This window comes from Pimephales promelas, chromosome 16 (genome assembly GCF_988280905.1).
Source record: "Pimephales promelas chromosome 16, fPimPro1.hap1.1, whole genome shotgun sequence".
NCBI classification, from domain to species: domain Eukaryota; kingdom Metazoa; phylum Chordata; class Actinopteri; order Cypriniformes; family Leuciscidae; genus Pimephales; species Pimephales promelas.
In genome coordinates this window covers 17,877,328-17,899,961 of record NC_142784.1, presented here as the reverse complement: position 1 = coordinate 17,899,961, position 22,634 = coordinate 17,877,328, and the positions used below count along the sequence as shown (strand labels likewise).

General features: G+C 37.3%; 1 protein-coding gene across 3 annotated transcripts; it reads left to right on the top strand.

The window, feature by feature from the left end:
• Positions 1–960: 960 nt before the first annotated feature.
• rxfp2b (relaxin family peptide receptor 2b) lies at positions 961–20,492 on the top strand. Of its 3 annotated transcripts, XM_089121119.1 has the most exons (19): positions 961–1,043; positions 1,129–1,325; positions 3,868–4,005; positions 4,286–4,363; positions 6,147–6,252; positions 7,578–7,649; positions 10,257–10,328; positions 10,731–10,802; positions 11,335–11,406; positions 11,510–11,584; positions 12,994–13,065; positions 13,404–13,475; positions 13,592–13,663; positions 13,778–13,849; positions 14,318–14,389; positions 16,084–16,313; positions 17,297–17,707; positions 18,581–18,799; positions 19,285–20,492. In XM_089121119.1, exons 2-19 carry the CDS (start codon positions 1,205–1,207, stop codon positions 19,527–19,529), a joined length of 2,271 nt encoding a protein of 756 aa, XP_088977245.1. In that variant the 5' UTR covers positions 961–1,043; positions 1,129–1,204; the 3' UTR covers positions 19,530–20,492. The 3 variants fall into 3 exon arrangements, with proteins under 3 accessions (XP_088977245.1, XP_088977246.1, XP_088977247.1); XM_089121120.1 differs by having other exon boundaries at positions 963–1,325; positions 17,303–17,707; XM_089121121.1 differs by lacking the exons at positions 961–1,043; positions 1,129–1,325; positions 3,868–4,005; ... (1 more) ...; positions 6,147–6,252; positions 7,578–7,649 and adding an exon at positions 8,202–8,311.
• Positions 20,493–22,634: the final 2,142 nt, after the last annotated feature.

The window sequence follows — 22,634 nt, the reverse complement described above, 5'->3', positions numbered from 1 at the left end:
TTACTTGGTCTTCCATGAATGTGTCCAAAGGAGAAACCACAATGACAACTGGGATTTCTTTGCGTCCCATCTTCTTAGCAACCATTGGAGCCAGCTGATAAATTAAACTTGCCGAAAATCTTGTAGGAAGGAGGGCCAACACATCTTGACAATCGACAAATGCCTTTATTGCAGTTCTCTGTTTGTCTTTTAAAATTAATGCACTAAAATTTCTTCTAAAACAGACGCCATAGCAGAATCTATGCATCTCAATTCTCCAGCAGCAGTCATTTTTGTTGTAAACCAGTTCAAACCAAGTGGTCTTTAGTGATGATTATGTGACTGCAGGTCATCTGTCCAGTCCATCATTATAAAGCCCGCCCTGGCAATTTGATTGGCCCGACCATGTTTTTACTGATCATAAACTCCTCAATGGAACTTCCCGACCAAAACATTTTGTGGCATCCAGTCTAGCACGTCTCCTTTGTCACAGGTCATTTTGACCAGAAAATCATTTTCACATGTCACATTCACATTTCACACTTGAACCACCAATACACACAAATTTTGACTGGATTCGAGGAGTTTGTTGTTGTAATAAAAAAGTAACAAATCCTTCTCTCGTGGTATAGCCTATGAATTAATGTAATGCGTGAAGTGCATTTAAAAAACAAAACAAAAAAAAACAGACAAAAAAACCCTACAAAATGCTCAAAATTAAAACAAAAAAATGCTAAAACTTCACCAAAATGATTTTACAATGGCCACAGGATGAGGCTGACGCACAATAGAGTCACGCAACTCTCTCTCTCTATCTCCATCTCTCTCTATCTCCATCTCTCTCTCTCTCTCTCTCTCTCTCTCTCTCTCTCTCTCTCTCTCTCTCTCTCTCTCTCTCTCTCTCTCTCTCTCTCTCTCTCTCTCTCTCTCTCTCTCTCTCTCTCTCTCTCTCTCTCTCTCTATCTCTATCTCTATCTCTATCTATCTCTCTCCCCCGCTGGACAAACTGTTGCACGGTAAAATGTGACAGGTTTCCACCTGTATTGACGCAAAATCCCTGTCTGGTGAGAGACGATTTTGAATTGCCCTTTGAGACTCATGGTTGCTCGTTCATTCACAAAATAACGCGCTCTATTTTTTCCTTACTAGTAAAAGGAAGCTGCCGAGACAGATATCGTGATTTTTTTTTTCCACCTCAGTGTTTGGATCAAATGTAATTGGACTCATGTGTTCGACTGGCACGAAAGCCACAATGAGATCGGTTCAATCTGCTGCTGTGAGCTTTTTTACTTTGGATTTATGTTCGATATGGATATTTTTCTCTATATCGATAACAACAATCAAAGGTAAGAAATTTTAAATGACAGCTGAGCTGGGTCATCTTAATTAAATATAATTAAAAAAGTTAGGCTATTTTGGTGTCCTAGTTTCATAAATATCATTATCATATCATTCGTTTCACTGTAAATTGAATGTGTAGCTATGTGATGTGATGTGTAGCCAATATTTAGCCTATACAAATTGTAAATTGTGTGATGTGTTGAACACTGAAATCCAAAATGTAAAAAAAAAATAAATAAAAAAAAATAATGTAAAAACAAATATAGATTTCTGCTGTTTGGATTCCATAATGTTAGACATACATTTTAGTTTTAAGGGATAATGAATAGTCTTGAGAGAGAGACGGTGCTGCCGTAGCAGCCTATTTAAATTGGACCCGTGGTTCTCAGGGGTGTCAAACTTCTGCAAGCGCCCTAGGTTAGGACTTGATTGCATCAAGTGAATAAGATTATAAATACCAAATTAATTTGAATAAGATCACGTTCACGTCATTATCACTAATATGAAATACATCACATCCCTCAGTGTTTTTAGATTTATTCTATAAATACATTTTATCACTATTCTTGGCAATGTTGCTAAATGAGGTCAGTTCATTTGCTCTTGAGGAACAGGATCCACTACAGTCTTCAAAATAAAAAGGACTTTATTGCAATGAAGAACATATGAATGATGAACGTGAAGAACATTTTCATCCATATGATGTTTCCAATGCACAAGATGTTCAATCATGTGGAAAAGTAACAATTATAACAATGTTATAGTGTAAAAGGTTCTTTAGATCATTAAAATGTTCTATAAATAATAAATAAGTGGCTATTTCAAGAACGGTTCACTGAAAGGTACTTTGTGAAACCACTTATGGTTCTTCATGGCATCACTGTGACCCCCGCCCCCCTTTATTTTTAAGTGTATAATCTGTATGACACAGGAAGATGGGATTCCCTCAAAACGTTAGTTAATAAACGTTGAACCAAACCAAAACAAAATTGCCTACATTTGATAGAGATTTACACAATTCATAAAATTACACTTCAAGTAGTATTGATTGTTAACCTCATAGTCAAGTTGTCCAGATTGTTTCATCGCAGATGCAAACTTTCATCAATATCCAAAACGATAATATTACTAATATTAAGGTTCTTATAAATATCAACCAAACAACTGACCTAAACTCTACCAGGTGACAGATTTTGAGAGAGAGAAAACCTTGGAAGAAACCAGGCTCAGTTCTCCTCTGGCCAAATTAATGAACATATTATGATTTGCTGTATGATTCATGCAGGCTCCATCAAAAGTCAGATTGTATATTGATATCTAAAAAAAAAAAAAAAAAAAAAAGATCCTAAGGGACAGCAAGCTGTTTTCTTTTTCCTTTGAATTCACAGATGGATGGCATAATAATGTCTAAAACTCGAAGGCTGAATTCTTATTGAAGACATTCCGAGACTTTTAATAAATAGAAAGACACTTTACAGAGGTCATGGAAAATTTACCCTTAATCAAGTTCTCTCAAAAGTATTTTTGTCTTTATAAGTCATGATTAAGTATTATAAGTTTAAGAAATCTATACAATAATGGATCTGTTTATGATTTGAACTCTCAATGTTCACCTCTCTCTTCTCCTCTCTATTTTACACCTGTAATTGCAGTTAAAAGTAGATTTGCATTACAAATTTGCACTCACATGAATATTCCAACCTAATATTCTTGTTTCTGAAGCATGTGCCACCATATAAATCAGTATGAATCAATTATCTCAAAGAAAATGTATTTATTTTTGACAATCTGCACTGTTTGTCCCTTTTCTCATGGCATTTGGAAAGCAGATTAGATTAGCAGTCTGATTAACCCTCTGGTCCTGCGCCTAAAAAGTTCTGCGCCTTTAAAAAAAAAAAAATATCAAGGTCAAGTTTGCAACACAATTGTTTAGATTTATGACTTTGATTTTCTCATAAAATGTGTTTTGGAAAATATATATTTCATATAAAAATTGAAAATAGTGTTTTTGTGCAGTTTCCATAACAATAAATGTAAAATTATTTTACCCTTTTTAAGTTCACTTTTTAAAACTTTACATTTACGTTAACTTTTAATTTTTATCAATAATCTGCCAATAATCATCTTAAACCTAAACCTGTGCTCCAAAGCATTACAGTAAATGCTTAGGAAAGTTTAAGTTGGAAATTTCATTTTCAGGTCTATGCTCAAAAACTGAATAAATATATTATAACTACTGTAAAAAAAATAAATAAATAAAACAATAATAATATTTTTTACTAAAGCCTTAAAAGCCCCAATATCCTCAAAAAACTATAATATCATTATAGTATTGACATGTAAAAGTTGTTGTAATAATCACATGCAAACTCATGCCTAAGGTTTTGGAAGAAAAACAAGAAAGACAGTATTATAGCTGCATTTACCACCCGACAAGGATCTTTATATCGGAATGACATTGAATTTTACCTTAACATATGAAAGCAGAAAATTAGCATACGCATGAAGTGTTCGAAGTGATTTCTTACGTGTATATTGTCCCAGCAGCAGGGCTGGAGCACAGGCCTTCAGAAGACTGTCAGCTGGGTCACTTTCCATGTGGCAATATAAGCATTTGTCTGCCACAGGTTCTGCACTGCAACGGACAAAATGACTGTCCCAATGGAGCTGATGAAGACAATTGTGGTAAGAGCTTTTTACAAATACAGACATCTCACATATAGTCATTATGGTGGAATTGATGTTCTGTAGGCAAGAAGTCTTTGTCTTTTCCCAAGATAAACAATGAATAAAAGTGTAAGAGTGACAACTAGCCCCCATAGACTGATCTATAGAACAGTATATTTTAAAATTGATATAATATCATATCATTGTTTTATCAATTATGAACTTATGCCTATGTCTATGTGTTTTGTGTGAATGTGTTTGTGTGCTCGTCATCTCATCGCTGTCCATCTCTCTGAAGGGGATAACAGTGGCTGGGCAGACCTCTTCGACCAGACATTCAAAAGGGTTCATCCACAAGAGCTTTCTACAGAGTGCCGTAAATTTACATCTAATACCTAATCATTAACCTCTTGTGATTGCTGTCTTGCAGTCTCAAAAACACAATTTAGACAGTCCAGTTCTAGACTGCTTGTATTAGTGCAAAACAACTTTGCCTAAACTAGGCCTATGCCAAATATATCAAGTGCAATTTTTAATGTCACCTTCAATAGAAGTTCAGTATCCACATTTTTCTTAACTGCTGCATTTTAGATTATGGGAGGCACATCCGTTTTGTGGAAGTTTTACTCAAAAAGACTGAAACAGATAATTTCAAATCGTAAGGTTGCACTACAAAAAATCATATCCATCAGTTAGACTGAATGAGCTGTAAAATGTACTTTTCTGAAGTCAAGAGAATAAAATAACACTTGGTACTTTAATGTGATATGTTACAATGAGCTCTTTCAGTCGCTGGATTCTTTTCCTCCTGATTTTTTGTTTTTCCTTTGTGTTCCGCATCAAACCATATGAAAAAAAAATACTGCATAGCCAATACTGCGCATTTGTGCTATGCTCTCGTGATATAATTTATGATAGCTATCTATCCCATGAATAATTCACTGGAATGCACAAATAATCTTTTTGTTTCTCAAAAAATCTTCAGGTCTCTTTCCAGGTTTGTTTTTACATGCTTTAAAATCTAAATGTCCAATCCAATCTCATAGCAATTTGTCCGTATTTTACGAGGTGGCTAATTCGTACGAATTCATACAACCTCACTAGTATGTTTTCGTACAGTTTGTCTCCATTGATGGGTAGGTTTAGGAGTGGGGCTAGGGATGGCTTTTTCTTGGTGTCGCTTTTTGAAAAATCGTCCTTATTCGTATGAGAAATTATCCACCTCTTAAAATACGTAGGCTACAAATTGTACAAAATGGGCCTACACATACCATTATCTTTGCACCAATAAAACATACAACACTTTTTTATTACCAAATTATATGCATCTAATTCATTTAAATCACAGTGCAATATTTTCCTCGACATCCCGCGATTTCGGGGCGCATGAGTTCCCGAACATAGTGCATGATGGGATACTCTAGTGTGTTTTTGGACAAAGTCGCTACTACTTGATACTACGCCTTAAAAGTATCTTTATGTGAAGAAAAAGTACATACTTTTGAGTGTGTAGCAAAACAGTATAGGCAAGCTTTGGGACATACTACTTCGTCATCTTTAATGGACAGATCTGTCGTGTGCATCCTATCACTGTAAACTGCCCTGTCAATCATCTCGTCACAGTTTAAATCCTCCATTTAATCTAATATAAAATGTTGTTGCTCGTTCATCTGCTTGTATACATAATTCAGACACAACAGTGGTATTTAACACGTCTGTTTCTGCTGAAGTAGGCTAAGCAAGCTATTGGGGTAGCCTATACATATTTCATTGTCTGTTGTAGTAACTTTTTTATGCTTAACTTTTAAATTTCCTTTTAATGCTCAATGGTTAAAGGGTGAGTATATAATGTCATTTGACGAATAAATATGGCGAACCTTTTGCTAATTGTTTAGGCTACCGTTTAACGAAAGTACTTCCATAATTTGTGAAAAGCAGCATGGGTCATAGAATGAAAAAAGGTGGATAAAGTCAAATTATATTTAAACTTTAATATAGTAATATAATAATATCCTAATTTTAATTTACTTTCAACAATGTAAATCAGTGTTCATTTTTAACTATATTTTGGTTGTCACATGCACAGAACTTCCATATTGCCAAATTGAATGAATGTATGTTTGTGTGTATATGTATCTCTTTCCTGTCTTGTCTTGCAGAAGTGGAGCGGTATCCTGATCGTTGCCAGTGCATTAACAATGAGATCCACTGTGTGCATGTCAGCTTGAGATCCGTTCCACAGGTGTCAGCGAATGTTACTTTCCTGTACGCAACCTTCCATTGCAATTAGCTTCCATTAGCTTAAGCTTGAAGATTTAATGCTGCTTTCACAAGCTATCGGAAATGTCCTACTTCCCACTTCTGAAATTGTGATTACAAGCTCATCGCATAGTACTTTGTTGTCTGAAAGAATAGGAATCGTGGAGGACACCAGGTTATTTTGTCTAATTCTTGGGGAAATCTTACTAAAGCCAAAATGTATTGAATATATATTTCAATTTTAATAAAATGTAGCTTCCCATTCGTTGACAACCATATAAACATTCACCACACTATATAGATTCAGCTTGCTGACAATTCTGGAATTTCTGTCAAATAGGCTATATATTTCCATTGTGTCAAAAATAATGCTTGAAATGATAATGCCTATAAGTAAATATGCACTACTTTAATGACAAGACAAGGCGATGTAGCTGTTGTGGGAAGAAAAAAAGAATAAAGAAAAACAGTCAAAGGAGCAATTATTCTTCTCTCCGCCATGAATAAATTTTATGGCACGTCCAACTCGGAAACTCCGGATTTAAAATCATAGTACTTAAAATCATGTACTTGAAAGGACGTTCATGTCCAATTCCGACTAAGGAAACCATACGATCATTCCGATAGCATGTGAAGGCAGCCAAAAAACCATAACCCAGTAATAAGTTCTAGAGCAGGGTCAGTCTGCAGGGCCACTGATGCGGTGAGTTGTAAAAATTTCAACTTGAAAATCACTATAGTAGCCTAATCATAAACTCCATCACAAAACTAAACAACCTTTAACCCAAAAAACTGTTTAAAAGTAGCCAAATTCCTTGGCAACCGCACGGCCGGCTAAACAAACAAACAAACAAACAAAAAAAAAGATCTGAAATCTTGCCCACTGATGTGTGTTGCGTCAGAAACTTTCATGCAGCGAATTTCGTTTCCCAACACTGACTTGACCCACTTGACACGTTCAAGAGTCAAATGTTTGACAGCTCCTCCTCTCTGAATGTCTAATGGGGTGCTTGAGTTGTGGGTAGGTTAGGGTTTGGTTGGATATATATATATATAGCTCCACCGATTCATTTTCTCTGCAGTGAGCAACAAGACCATAACGTTATTGGAATGAAAAAGAGATAGTTTTACTCTATGGTCTGAATATAGTAGGCTATATTCAGTAAAACAGCAGTGACATGCAAACATTTGAATGGGGAGACATTTGAAGAGTGGAAAGACCTTTAGTGTGCTAAATACATTGGATTAAACAAAAGACTATAATATAAGCAAATTTTTGTAAGCATACACTACTTAGTGTTTAATTAGCTGTTTCTTTTGCTTTTGAACAGATCATTGAAGAGCAACGAGATTCGCATGTTACCCAATAAAGCCTTTATCAAATACATAAAACTACAGAGGCTGTAAGTATGAATAAGCATTCATTTCCTTTGATCTGTAAAAGCTGGCTATCATTGTGATTTCATAAGACCTGCCGAAGACAACTTTGGTATGGGATGCTTTGCTTAAGCCGCAAATAAAAACAGAGGCTTATAATGGAGCTGTCAACCTGTGCAGCCAATGCCTGTTTATGTGGTACAAAAACTATTGGCTCCTGCATGAAACTGATTAACATTTATGGTCAGCTTTCTGCTGAATCCACTGAAGCTTTTAAGATGAGGCCCTGGTCGCCTTCCTTTTAGATTGAGCTTGCTGCTGCTTGTAAATCTCAGTATTGGCAGGTTTCTGTATAGCATGCCACAAGCTGGGATTTTATGTGTTGCTCTATGGTGATTTAATGTAGTAGCCTACACATTGAAAGGCGTCAGGTGGGCACTCCACACCAGACTTTTTATTACTCCATCACAAATTACATTTCCCTTAACGCAATGCCCGGACTCATCATGATGATTGCATCCAGCTGTCTCTCATTACCCTGCTAGTCTCATCCTATTTATACCATGTTCACTTATTCACTCACTGCATAGTGTTGTATGTTGTTGCACTTCATTTCCGAACTGTTTCCCCTGGCTCTTGGATTTCTTGCCTTTTCCGTGGATTACTCTTTTGCCTCTGAACCTTGCCTGTTTGTTTGTTTGGACTGCTTACCTGTGTTTTGACCTATGGGCTGTATGCACGCATAAGTTCCGCATTTGACGCAAGGATGCTCGTCCATTTCCGGTTGTGGAGATTTAAGCGGAGGAGAACCGAGGAAAACGGGATTATGGCAGAGTCTTCAAAATTTACTGTCCTCTCGTCTTTGAAACGAAACGTACATACGTTTAGATGTAATTTTATATATAGTTATGTTTATTTAATATAATTTTAAAAAGAAGCATAAACACAACGAGGGGTGCCTGTTTTATCTGTTTTTGAGACTAACGTTTCTTTATTATAACCATGGAGTATAAAATTCAATATAAATTCTCGGTATTGCATTGGACTCTACGATCGGCGGAAGTTATCGAGCATCCTTAATCCTTTGCCGGAAATACCGCCATGCATAGAGCCCATTGCCTGTATTTTGGATTACGTGTCTGGATTGGTCCTCCTGTTCATAAGTCTGGGGAATATAAGATTTTTTTAAAGTCTCTAATTCACAAGGCTGCTTTTATTTGATCAAAAATACAGTCAAATCAGTAATATTGTGAATTATTATAACAATTTCAAATATAATTTATTCCTTGTGATGGAAAAGCTGAATTTTCAGTGGCCACTACCCATTCAGAAATCATTATAACATTCAGATTTTTTCTGATTATCAGTGTTGAAAACAATTGCTGCTTTATGTTTGTGGAAACTGTGATAATTTCTAAACATTCAGACTGAGAGTAAGGTTTTACCATAAGAACTATGTGTAGCTACACATCAATGTTTAGGTTCTGTTCCATGTAGGTAAACTGATTTTTCTTATATAAATGATACATTTCATGATTAATTATAAATGGCCAATTTCCTAATTCAAAATTCAAAGCCATTATATATATATATATATATATATATATATATATATATATATATATATATATATATAATATTGTAGATGACCCAAAAATAACTATGTTCTGTAAAGAGCCAGCAGACACTGTCATCTTGTGCAGAAAACACAACATGTGCATTTACAATGTGATGGCGCTCACTTGTCACTGGCACAGAATGTGGAAACTGCCCTAATGAGGCATTCATTTCAGCGCCTCCAGTTTTCAAAAAATGTGTTCATTCTTAGATGATTTTTTGGTTGGGGACATTTAGTTTTGGATACAGATGGATGGCATGACTATGAATGTTTGTTGTTGAAGTATTCAATGATAGGCCTCGAGATAGTATCTTGAGGCCACGAGTTACTATCTTGAGGCCACGAGTTACTATCTTGAGGCCACGAGATAGTATCTTGAGGCCACGGGTTAATATCTTGAGGCCACGAGTTACTATCTTGAGGCCACGAGATAGTATCTTGAGGCCACGGGTTAATATCTTGAGGCCACGAGATAGTTATAATTAATTTTTTTTTGCCAAAGTGGGACTAGGGGGGCTCCATATCTACGTATATGGCTTGAGTCCCTCCTTCAACAAACATGATTTTTTTACTATATATAGTAAACAGTATGTATATATATATATATATATATATATATATATATATATATATATATGAAGAGTTCAGATGCAAAAGCCTCTAAATGCCATTTGAAATTTTCTTCTTTAATGATGATTTTTATCAAACTTGTATATTTAAGTTCAGTAATTTCACTTAAATAACAATTAATAGGTAATTATCATTGCCATTTAAGTGAAATCACTGAACTTAAATATACAAGCTTGATAAAAATTATCATTCTAGAAGAAAATTTCAAATGGCACTTAGAGGCTTTTGCATCTGAACTCTTCACATATATATATATATATATATATATATATATATATATATATATATATATATATATGTGTGTTTAACCATCAGTTTGGTTAATCTGTTAAGCACAACCAGCTGTTGACCAAATTGCTGATTGTTTTTTTTTTTTCTTCCTCAGGTTTCTCCAAGATAATTGCATTCTCGCTGTTTCCATTCACGCTTTTAGTGGACTATATAAGCTGGAAAAACTGTAAGTTGTTTTTTTGTGTGTGTTTTTCCTCATTTAACAAGGGAATATTCAAGTCACCCTTATTTTTACCCTTAAATTGTTTCAAAGCAGCCAATGAACTGGAGAATATTAATTATGATGCAAACGCAATCAAATTGTGCTGTAAAGGAGCAGCAGCAAGATCATACTCTTATTATTCAGCTCAGTTCAGATGTAAAGTTCCTCAAATATAAAAGTTAACCAGTTAACCTTCGGGCATTGTTATCCAGGCATGTCATTTTCAGCTGTGAGCCCCCTTGTGGAGCTGAAGGTTAACAGGTTAAATTCAGTGAATAGCCTACAACTAAATATTTTTTTTGTCTTTGTTAAAACTTCCCTCATTCTGAGTAAAGATCAACATAATTTCTTGTTCTTGTGTTGCAGATCTTTGAGCCAGAATTGCATCTCCTTGCTTTCACCTGGAGTCTTCAGCGATCTTCATAAACTCAAGTGGTTGTGAGTACAACCATCAACAAGCTGTTTACATAAAGAGTCATAAAGACTACATTATAACTAAAATGTTTTTCTACAGCAGTAGATGACTGTTTTTAACTTTAATTTTTGTGCATAAGTACACAATACATATTAAATATATTGACCAAGAAAAAAATCTGTATTAATAAATTTTAATACCCTTTTATTGTTGTAGTACTGTATATTCAAATAGATTCAAAATCCATAGCATGTTATTACAATTTAGGGTTGTTAATATTTCAACAATGCTGCATTTTTTATCAAAACAGTTGACAGTGCAGTTACAATAAAAACAGTAATATTGTGAAATATGATTATATTTTAAATTACTTTTATTGTCCCCTTTTATCAATTTAATGCATCCTTGCTGAAGGATATTCATTTCATTAAAAAAAAATAAATCAAATTAAATGGTATGCACTGAATCTACAAGTTATTCATTTATGAAATAAATTGGTTTGGCTGATGGTTTAGGAACATTTTTGCAAGTTTTGAAATGTTATTCTGTCTTCAGGATTTTGGATGACAATCCCATAACAACAATTACAGCCAACACATTTACTGGCCTAAGTTCCCTCTTCTTCCTGTAAGTCTTCATCCATCCTCATTGATGAAGTGCTGTTAATTTGCCTTTTATGTCTGTACGAGGTTGTGATGTTATGGCTCACCTCATTTAAAATTCCATACAGGTCAATGGTAAATACCTCTCTAGAACAGCTCCCCCCCGCCAGACTCTGCACCCATATGCCCTTACTCAGCTGGCTGTAAGTATCCACTTCTCTTTCAGTTCAGTCAGGAAGATGCTGACCGCGAGGTCTCTGGCTCACATTAAAAAAAAAAAAAAATTAAAAAAAATTAAAGAATTTTTTTTAACATAAATAGTAATGAAAATCAAAATATCAAATGCCATGGATAAATAGTTAATTTATTGTGTGATCCACTATTTTGTCGAGGGGGTCAAAATGTGAAATTAACTATAGAAAGATGGCAGCATCATTGCTGTATTTTTTTATAAATGGATATATAGGTCTATTTGTAAAATATGTTGTCTTTAGCAATTTTTGCATTATACCAATGGAGACAGACAGTTCAAAAATAGCGAGAAGCACTTGTTATGAGTTTAGTCCCCTACATTGGCCTGTAGAATGCAATAAAGATATTATAATATTCAGTGGTATTTTTATGTTATTTATATAGCTAATTTAACACAAATTAAAAATTGAAAGTGCTTTCCATGAAGTTTAGATTCATTTACAAGTTAATTTACCATAGGTAAAACTGAAGAGCTCAAAAGAGTGCTGCAGTGATGACGTCAAAACCCAGTAGACTAATTCGCCAGTTCACTCAAGAGTTCCCTACGGGTTTTATAATTGTTTTTTTGTTTTTTTAATTTATGAGTAAACTAATATCTGCGAAGCATAATGTGACAATACTTGAACATTTTGCTCTACAAATTAAACTGCACACACTCACACCCCAAATGTTCCCATCTACTTATTAGAAACATATGTTTATTTAAATGAAACATAACAGCTTCAAGATTTGTGTTTACAAAATGGGTGTGTGTACTTTACCTTATAGAGCAAAACATATCAAAATTATGTTCACCACAGATGTTATTTTTCTCGCTGTATATTTGTAAAAAAAACAAAAAAAAAACATACTTATATATATATATATAAAAGTATGTTTTTTTGTTTGTTTTTTACAAATATATATATATATATATATATATATATATATATATACATATAGTGTACGTCTGTAGCATTTTTTTCTTGAAGCATTAGTTTTTCTTCTTTAATTTCCTGGCTCTTTAAAGATCCCAGGCAGGTTTAAATGCTACCTGGGGCTCATCCTTCATTCTCTCATCTTTGTGGAGTACAAGAACAGTATGTACTCTGTTGCTAATGCAGCGTTATTCTCTCCTTGGCCATGGTGTCCGTATTTGACAAGAGCAACAGGATGAGGGCGGCTGGATTTCACTGATACGCCGATGTGTTTTGGTGTAACCAAACAGTCTCAGGCCTTAAACTGTTAGGCTACCTTTTAATATTGTATATGTCACATGTACATGTCAACATGCCTGTATTTACTGAAATTTTTGTATATCCAGCATTTTCATTTGCATTATTAATTCTTACTCGTCAATTTATGGCATGCTCTCTTAAAGGGATTTTGAGGGGAATCGTATTATGACGTTGGGCTTGTCAACTTTACACGCCTGTGAACATCTTACTGTGCTGTAAGTATTATTAAATACAGTGTCCTTATTCAGTTGAAGTTAGAGGACATTAGACATTAGAATGAAATTTAGGTGTATAGTTAAGATTATTACATAGTACATTTAAAAAAAAATGTAATACACCATCTTTCTGTACAAATTATATTATCATAACAATTTGAATATTTTTATAAAAATCTCAAAACTTTGTTTGTTTATGTTCGCTGATCCAAGTAGTACCAAGTCATATAGAGTAAGCTCTTGGAGGTCAGTTTCTCTGATAAAAGTTTAGCTGACAAGTTCCAAATCAGGACCCCCTTTTCAGTGAGGTTTATTACCTTAAGTCTTCTCATTTTTAGGTCACTGAGAGCCAATCTCATCAAGAGTTTGCCGGAGAAAGCCTTCCAATCCCTGCACATGATGGGAGACCTGTGAGTGACAATGAAACATTGCTTTGAATGAGTGTGTGCATGGAAATGAGGAAAAAGAGAAGGCACTAGTGTTTTACCAATTATTTTATTGTTGGACATGCCCTTGTCACTTGCAGGGATCTGTCCAGTAACTTGATAAAGGAACTGCCAATCAGCATTTTCAAGGATTTACCCTCATTGCAAATTCTGTGAGTAACAGTTTGATGAACACAAATGTAAAAATGTAAATATGAAAATCTGGTGCAGGTCTTTATAAAGTATATTTGACATACTATTGTCCTGCTGTGTTTTCTCATTTGTAGGAATCTGTCCCAAAACCCACTGGACCACATCCACCCAGGCCAATTTAACCATCTAATTCAGCTCCAGTCTCTGTAAGTAACAGCGTTATCTACGGTTTTCATGAGATTTTTTTTTAACAAAATTAAATTTGATATGCTGTATTATACAACAAACGTTGTTCTCGAGTCAAGTTAGTGCTTGTGGGCTTGTTTTGGGCTATGGCACATATTGACAATAAAACAAGAAAACAAAACGGCAGCTCCAGTCTCTGTAAGTAACAGAGTTATCTACGGTTTTCATGAGATTTTTTTTTTAACAAAATTAATTTGATATGCTGTAGTAGCTACACAACAAAGGTTGTTCTCGAGTCAAGTTAGTGCTTGTGGGCTTGTTTCGGGCTATAGCGCATATTGACGATGAAACAAGAAAACAAAACGGCAGACCATCCAGATTGTAGTATTCACCGAGGCTTAGAGCTTATAGGTGACCGGATAATGGTCAGGTCAGCGGAATAACCAAAGGCTCTTGGACGCTAAAATGTCAATATTTTGTTTCTGCAGTGGCCTGGAGGGAGTGGAGATCCCAAATATCCAGACAAGCATGTTCAGGACCATGGATAATCTCTCTTACATGTGAGTATCTGACCTTTAAATCAGACCTGCAGACCTGAAACTTTGACAAATTGTGTTTACAAATTAAATACTTGTAGGGTGATATGGGGAGAAGAATTTTTTTTGTGATTAAAAAATGTAAACAAGGCATTCTAGTGCAAACTGACAAGAAAATAAAGGGAAAAGACAACATTTGCTTCAAGTAAATGTTATAAAAAAAAAAAAAACAGCACACATTTATTGACACCACTTAACTTAAACTTTTTGGCACACCAACCACAACACAACACAGCACATCGACATGGAAACCCGGCACGGACACACTATCACGAACACCACCATGGGCAATGGCACAGACACCGGCACAGACACACACCGGCACAGACACACCGGAACAGTCACGGACACCACCATGGGCAACGGCACGGACACCGGCACAGACACTGGCACGGACACACCGGCACGGTCACGGACACCACCATGGGCAACGGCACAAACACTGGCACAGACACACCAGCACAGTCACGGACACTACCATGGGCAACAGCACGGACACCGGCACTGGCACGGACACACTGGCACGGTTACGGACACTACCATGGGCAACGGCACGGACACCACCATGGGCAACGGCACAGTCACCGGCACAGACACACCGACACGGTCACGGACACCACCATGGGCAACGGCACAGTCACCGGCACAGACACACCGGCACGGACACCACCATGGGCAACGGCACGGTCACCGGCACTGGCACGGACACACCGGCACGGTTACGGACACTACCATGGGCAACGCCACGGACACCACCATGGGCAACGGCACAGTCACCGGCACAGACACACCGGCACGGTCACGGACACCACCATGGGCAACGGCACAGTCACCGGCACAGACACACCGGCACGGTCACGGACACCACCATGGGCAACGGCACGGTCACCGGCACAGACACACCGACACGGTCACGGACACCACCATGGGCAACGGCACGGTCACCGGCACAGACACTGGCACAGACACACAGGCACGGTCACGGACACCACCATGGGCAACGGCACAGTCACCGGCACAGACACACTGACACGGTCACGGACACCACCATGGGCAACGGCACGGTCACCGGCACAGACACTGGCACAGACACACAGGCACGGTCACGGACACCACCATGGGCAATGGCATGGAGACTGGCTCAGACACTGGCACAAACACTGGCACGGACACACCGACATGGAAAACCGGCATGGACATGGACATTCGCATCGGCACGGACACATCGGCACCAGCACAGGCACAGACACGAGCACACCGACATGGAAACATGGCACCGGCATGGACACCGGCAACCACACGGACACAACAAAAAACTTTTTTATATACTGCATACAGTGGCGGGTGTTGGGGTTGGGTTCGGTGTGGTGCTGTGTGGTCTGCCTGACCACAGACTGGATATCATGATAATAGTGGGTCGTCTTTATAAGCGTTTAAATTACTGTCAAAATACAAAAATAACAAATATTTTTACTTTTAAATGTTTAATAAATTATAATAATATAATATAATGAATAAAATCTAATATAATATACCAGTTAATAGTACTACCAGCTGTATGAATAAGTTTGATTATATTTTACAATTACGTCGGGTGCCACTAGAATCACAGAAATTTGCAAACACATTGAATATTAATACAATATTTTTCTTCTCAGATATTTCAAGAAGTTCCAGTACTGCTCTTACGCCCCACACGTCCGGAAGTGTAAACCAAACTCAGACGGTCTCTCATCTTTTGAGAATCTGCTTGCCAACGTGGTCCTTCGTGTGTCCGTGTGGGTCATGGCTTTTATCACCTGCTTTGGGAACCTCTTTGTTATCGGGATGCGGACTGTCCTGCGAGCTGAGAACAACCTGCATGCCCTCTGCATCAAGGTTTTGTGCTGTGAGTACCTGATGCATACATTTTACCATTGCCCACATTATATTAAACACTAAATATGCTTTATTATACGGTCTGAATATACCAGGTCTTTTAAGATGCCAGCATTAATGACACCAGAGGGCACAGAAATCTGTTTTTCAGGGTTTATTCGTACTATAATTGGCTGACTGTTATGAAACCAATGTGACGCAAGCAGAAACAGCTGGCAATCCAAATAAACATTTTTCTAAGACACCATGCTCTCAAATGATGTTCCTGCACCCATAACCTTAAAGTGTTCCAGCACCCATAAAGTCTTCTCAATAACATCAAGGCACATTACATACCGCAAGCTATTTCTTAATTTTTCTATTTATCTTGTGGTGATTTAATGAATAATAATGATGTTGGTTTCATCTTACTGAAGATCTCTGTCCAATTATGCTTTCCGCATTGGACAATATCATTTCGTTCTGGAAGAGATGTTTAAAAACCCTTTTCTCCAGGTCCTCCTGCTGTCTGTCTCCTTTAACCCACTGTTGACAATCCCCCACCTGACATTCAGCTCGAAAGGTTGTTGTGATTGGACGGGAAATCAATAAACCTGTAACAATTCTATTCACACAGGATTCGCTCTCTATTACAATCACCTTCAGTCATCAATTCTAACTCTGGAGTTCCTGGGCTGGTGCCATTAATTAATGCACCCGTGTTTGGCATGGGAAAGGCTCCTACTTTAGCCTGCGATGTTATTACCATGTGCTTCGGTCACGCACCTGTGCTATGCCTCGTAAAAATTGATTTCTGGCTTGCCGGGGTTGTGATTTATCTTTTTAAAATAACAATTTATATGTGCAGGATATAGCTCCAACATTCTGGCACAAGACCAAATTGTAAATCTGGGCTTTTAGGAAGCTACTTGTTCAATAATGAGTTCTGCTTCTGTTATCCAATGAATGAGTAATAGCTAAAGCTATTTACCACAATGCTTCATTTATCCCTAGGTGCAGATTGCCTGATGGGGGTCTATCTGTTTTTTGTGGGGGTCTTTGACGTGAAGTTTCGTGGCGAGTACAACAAGAACGCCAAGCTGTGGATGGAGAGCCTGGAGTGTCGTACTATTGGCTTCCTGGCCATGCTGTCCTCCGAGGTTTCCGTCATGCTGCTCACTTACTTGACCATAGAGAAATTCCTAGTCATTGTTTTCCCTTTCAGCCAACTGCGACCAAACAAGTGCCAGACATTTGCCGTCTTGACTTCCATATGGCTGCTAGGAATCTCTATAGCGGCAGTGCCTCTGCTTAATGAGGACATGTTTGGGAATTATTACGGACACAATGGAGTGTGTTTCCCTCTTCACTCTGAGCATCTGGAAAAGCCCATTGCAAAGGGATATTCCATTGGAATTTTTCTTGGTGAGTTGATGGCAATGGTGAAACAATATTTGATTTAGTTATGAAGATTAAAGGAGTCAAATCTTCCCTTGTTCTTTTAAAATAAAAAGAGTGTCTCTCATCCAATAGCCTTCCCAGCACATATAGATCATTTATTGAAAATAAGCTACAAAAATGTATCTTTCTGGCTTGATGTCACATTAACATGACTGCCCACATTTATTGGACAGGTTTAGTGGATTTCTTGTTGATGTTAAGATACCATTCAAAAGTTTGAGTTCTGTAAGATTGTTGATACGTCAATACGTTGATACGTCAAATTAAAAATTTAATTGAGGCTATTTTCAACCAGGAAACCTTGAGTAACAAATGTGGACAAAGAAAAAGAAAAAAACGTGGAAGTTGGCCTCTTTAAAACAGAAATGTCTCAACCTCAGTAATCTGAAGAATATCTATCTTGTTTTTGTGACATATTCTTTTAACTGGTGCTGATGACGGCACTCATTTATTTTATTAATGAAACCAACCATACTGAATTGATGAAAGCTATTTTCCCGGCCATTAAATTGTTGCCTATTCTTTAAAACGGGCAGATATACGCCACTGTTGTTCCTGATACGTCCGGTAGGGGGAGGCTGTAGCCTACAGTATGAGACCAAATCTAGAAATGACACGAATATAAGGGTTTATTAAATAATTTGCTACAGTTATTGTTCCGCAATCATGTTACGTTGCAACATTTAATTTATGGACGATTGCTCCAGTTCTGCAAGCCTCCCGTTTCCTTGTATGCACAGCTTTAAGAAACCTTTAGTCACACTCACAGTAGCCTATGTCCTTGACCCGTTTTCATTATGCTGTTTTACAATCAGAGTTTTATGTTTATACTTATAGGACTTAACCTGGTGGCTTTCCTCATCATTGTCGTCTCCTACTCCAGCATGTTTTACTCCATCTACAAAACAGGCATTGATGCCACAGAGCTGCGTGGACCGCTGCACAGGGATGTGGCTGTGGCACATCGCTTTTTCTTCATCGTGTTCTCTGACGCCCTCTGCTGGATTCCCATATTCCTGGTCAAAATCCTCTCCCTGCTGGAAGTTAAGATACCAGGTTAGTTGGTCCTTAAATGAAATAACGCAAAAATGTGCTCACAAATATTAATATGAGTATTTTATAAGTGCCACTAAGATTTTACAAAACTACATGAAAGACTAAACAAACTAAACAAACAATTGGCATGGAATGGTAAAGTGAAGCGAGGGTTCAAGTGCAGGAATAAGGATATTTATTAAGTAAATAAAAACTCCACAAGACGGGCATCTAGCAAAAACAGGAAACCTAAGGGAACATAAACAACGAACCAGCAATAAGATAGGAGGGGGCTAGACAATTGACAGGAGAGCACATGGCACAAGCAAATACATGACAAGCCATGTGCTCAACAAACCAGACTATACACAACATGACAAACCAGGAGTGTCAGAGCTCACCAAACAATAAAGGCTATAAAGCAGACAGAACCCTGACCATAATGCACTCAATATTTTACTAAAGGAAAATATTGCTTATCTCGTCTTATCTTATGTCTCTATCAGGAACAATCACATCATGGGTGGTGATCTTCATCCTTCCCATCAACAGTGCCTTGAATCCCATCCTGTACACGCTGACCACCAGTTTCTTCAGAGAGCAGGTGGAACTTTTATGGTGCCATAGACAGCCAAGACTCAAACAGGACCAAAAGAGCTTCACCAGCTCTATTATTTACAAGGATCCATTGCGGTCTTCTTACTACCACCCACATACATCTATCTTAGTCATGGATTCCAGTTATAGATGAAGAAGATATTCTATATTATAGACATTGCATTTGTCTGTAGTGTATCTACAGAGTTTTCAGAGAGCCGGAGCACTTAAAGATGATGGAGCCGCTTTGCTGGTGATTACAATCACAGAATCATGGAGACCTACATTAGATCAAATATCTAAATGTTATGGTTTGATATGAATGATAAAACAAAGTGCAAGATATAGCCTTACATTACTCTTGCAGTTGCCTACATCATAAAAAGCTTTAAAATGGCTGAATATGTTATGACCCTGCTAGATTACCAAACACTGATCTTGTAAGATGTATACATTGACAGAGGGTAGATTGTTTTTTAACAACCAACAGTGGGCATGCAGGCTATTTGTATTTTGCATATGTAGCCCTATAGGCTATTAAAAAAAAAATTGTAGGCTATTGTATTTGTGTCAAAAAATAGACCAATAGAGTAAACAAACCGATGGATCCCTTTACGTTATAAAATTATTAGACTACAATAAAAAATGTTTTGTGAAATATTTTTGTATAATGGCCTCAAATTTCAAAGTTGTGTAATTTATGGCAAACCATTTTATTCGCTTTCACTTCACAGTCTCTCCTTTTTTTCATCGTTTAATTGCCGCCACCTTGTGTCTCAAACCGGTTACTACGACTAACGTTACCATCGGCAGAAAGGCCTCGGATCTTGTGAATTATAAATTATAATCAGCATACAACCTTTGAGATGAAGCTTTAAACTAAAATGGTAATAAAGATATCAATATGTAATGTCCATGTATTTGTTAAGTAGCCGTAGGTCCTACGTGTAATAAGCTGGACAATGTAATTACCCGGTCAACAAACCCATTCAAGATGGAAAAGTGTTTATTTTTCTACATTAAACGGCTGAGTGGACATCATTAACATAATAACTTATAACTATATCGTTATGTTTGTGAAGTAAAGACACAATGACTGACAAATAGACATTCCGGTAAGTTCTAGGTTCAGGGCTGCCGGTGGGAGGGGCTTAACAAATGGGAGGAGCTTACGACTTCACACTACTTGTTTGATTGACAGTCGTAACGAGGCAGAGGCTCCGAGTCCGCATACCTCGAGGCAAGTGCGAGAATTCATCGCAGCCGCAGCAACTTTAGGATGGAGCAGTAGTCTATAAAAGTCCTTTCTCACAGGTAGGCAACGTCTATTCACTTATATTGGCGACTGTCATTTTGGAGCGGTTTATCTGTCTCCTCTGTGAATCCACACTTTGTATAAAATATTCATCTCGTGAACTCTATCCGTACGTGTCTTAAACTAACTTGCATTCCCTGAAATCGCTCTGTAGGGTAACGTTATCTGCATGAAGGATTATAACAAAAGTTTACTATGGTCGTGACTCGTGGGTAGCCTAATTATGCGTGATGAGGTTTGCAACATGTTGCGCATGTGTTTATTTTGGGATAAACTGGGACGCATCAAATTCTGACGTATTCATACTTCTAACTATTAACATTTTATCCGGTATACTATTACTGACCAATCCTATATTTGGAGGTTTGTTTGACTACAGCGGTCCTACCAAATAATATTGAATAACCTCTTTTTAGGGAGTAGATCAGAATAAAGAATATGAACAGACTTTGATGCTTTTTCACACATTCACGTATTCCTGTTAAATAAAGAATAGAATAGCACAATGCAACCATACTGTATGTAGGCGTGCATTTATGTAAATGATCCCATGCGGCTAGAGGGTCTGCCAAACATTATTACATAAAAGCTAAAAATAAAACAAATTGGTTACAGTTTACAATAAGTTTACTCAATGTAATATTAGATTTTTACAATCAAAGGTTGCAAAGGTTGACTTAATAGTATTATTTCCTTCTATGTAAGTGGGAACCTGAAATTGTTTAGTTACCCTTATTCTTCAAAATATCTTCTTTTATGCTCAACAGAGGAAATAAATTCATATAGGTTTGAATATAAAAGAGTGCTGATGGATTGTGAAATATTACAAATAATTAAGATTTTAGCCTAATCTAAAAGCAGTGTCGACTAATACATTTTAACAAAGTAGTTCAATAAATAATATAATAGAAATATGCAACTGTGTGTAGTTGTCCTTTTTTGTAAATGAGCCCATGCTGCTGGAGTAATTGCCAAACCTTATTATATAAAAGTTGAACTTTTTTTATTAAGTGATATGCTATTGACTGTATGAACCATAAAAATGCTTGTGATTTGCTTATACCAATTCTTGTTGTCTTAGAATAGCTAATAGAAGAGAGACCAATGAGTTGACCTTTATGACAGTGCAATGATTTGCTGTAATTCACTCTCTTTAGCTGTCATTCCAGAGTTTATTGAATCTTTCTGACAAGAACATTCCCAGACATCTGTTTGAAGAACATCCCACAGAAGCTTGTTTCTCAGGCAACCGTTCTGGTATAGTACGCTACTATAAATATGCGAGAAGGTGGGCAGGAAGCTTTATGATCTGGTGTCTTTTTACATAGTCATGATCCTTCTCTTTTTTTTTATTAGATATATTGTTGTTCATCCGCCAACACATCGTGTTTCATCCAAAGGCACATGCAAGCATCATCTAATTAGCCTAAATACTGTTCGCACACAGTTCAATTATGACTTGGCTTGAACGTTGCCATTGAGACAATGGCCGAGGCCCATGGACATTCAAACACCAACGTCTTCATGTGTCACTTGAGACGGAGGTCTTTTGTGAGTGTCAAACGCTTGATTGTTGAACCCGAGCCAACGGCTGATTTCCTTTTCCCATCTTGAAAGCTGAACAATGAACGTTTGTGTATCCGTATCGATGCCATGAACGAAAAAAGATCAGAATCACCTGGCCGTAACCAGATATGAGCAGCGCAGCGTCAGTGGCACCGGTTTTCTTCGATGCCATTGGGTGATGAGATGTAAGCTCCGCCCATTCACAGTTTCTGACCTGTCTGATTGGATGTCAGAAATGAGCTGTGCCTCTGTTTCCTAACAGACGAGCAGTTAGAAGGACAGGTGCAGGGTGAGGACCCAGATGCCCTGAAAGACCCCATTATCAGTAGAGCGGAAAGAACCGGTACTTTCATACAGTGAACTTTCATCCAGTCTCAA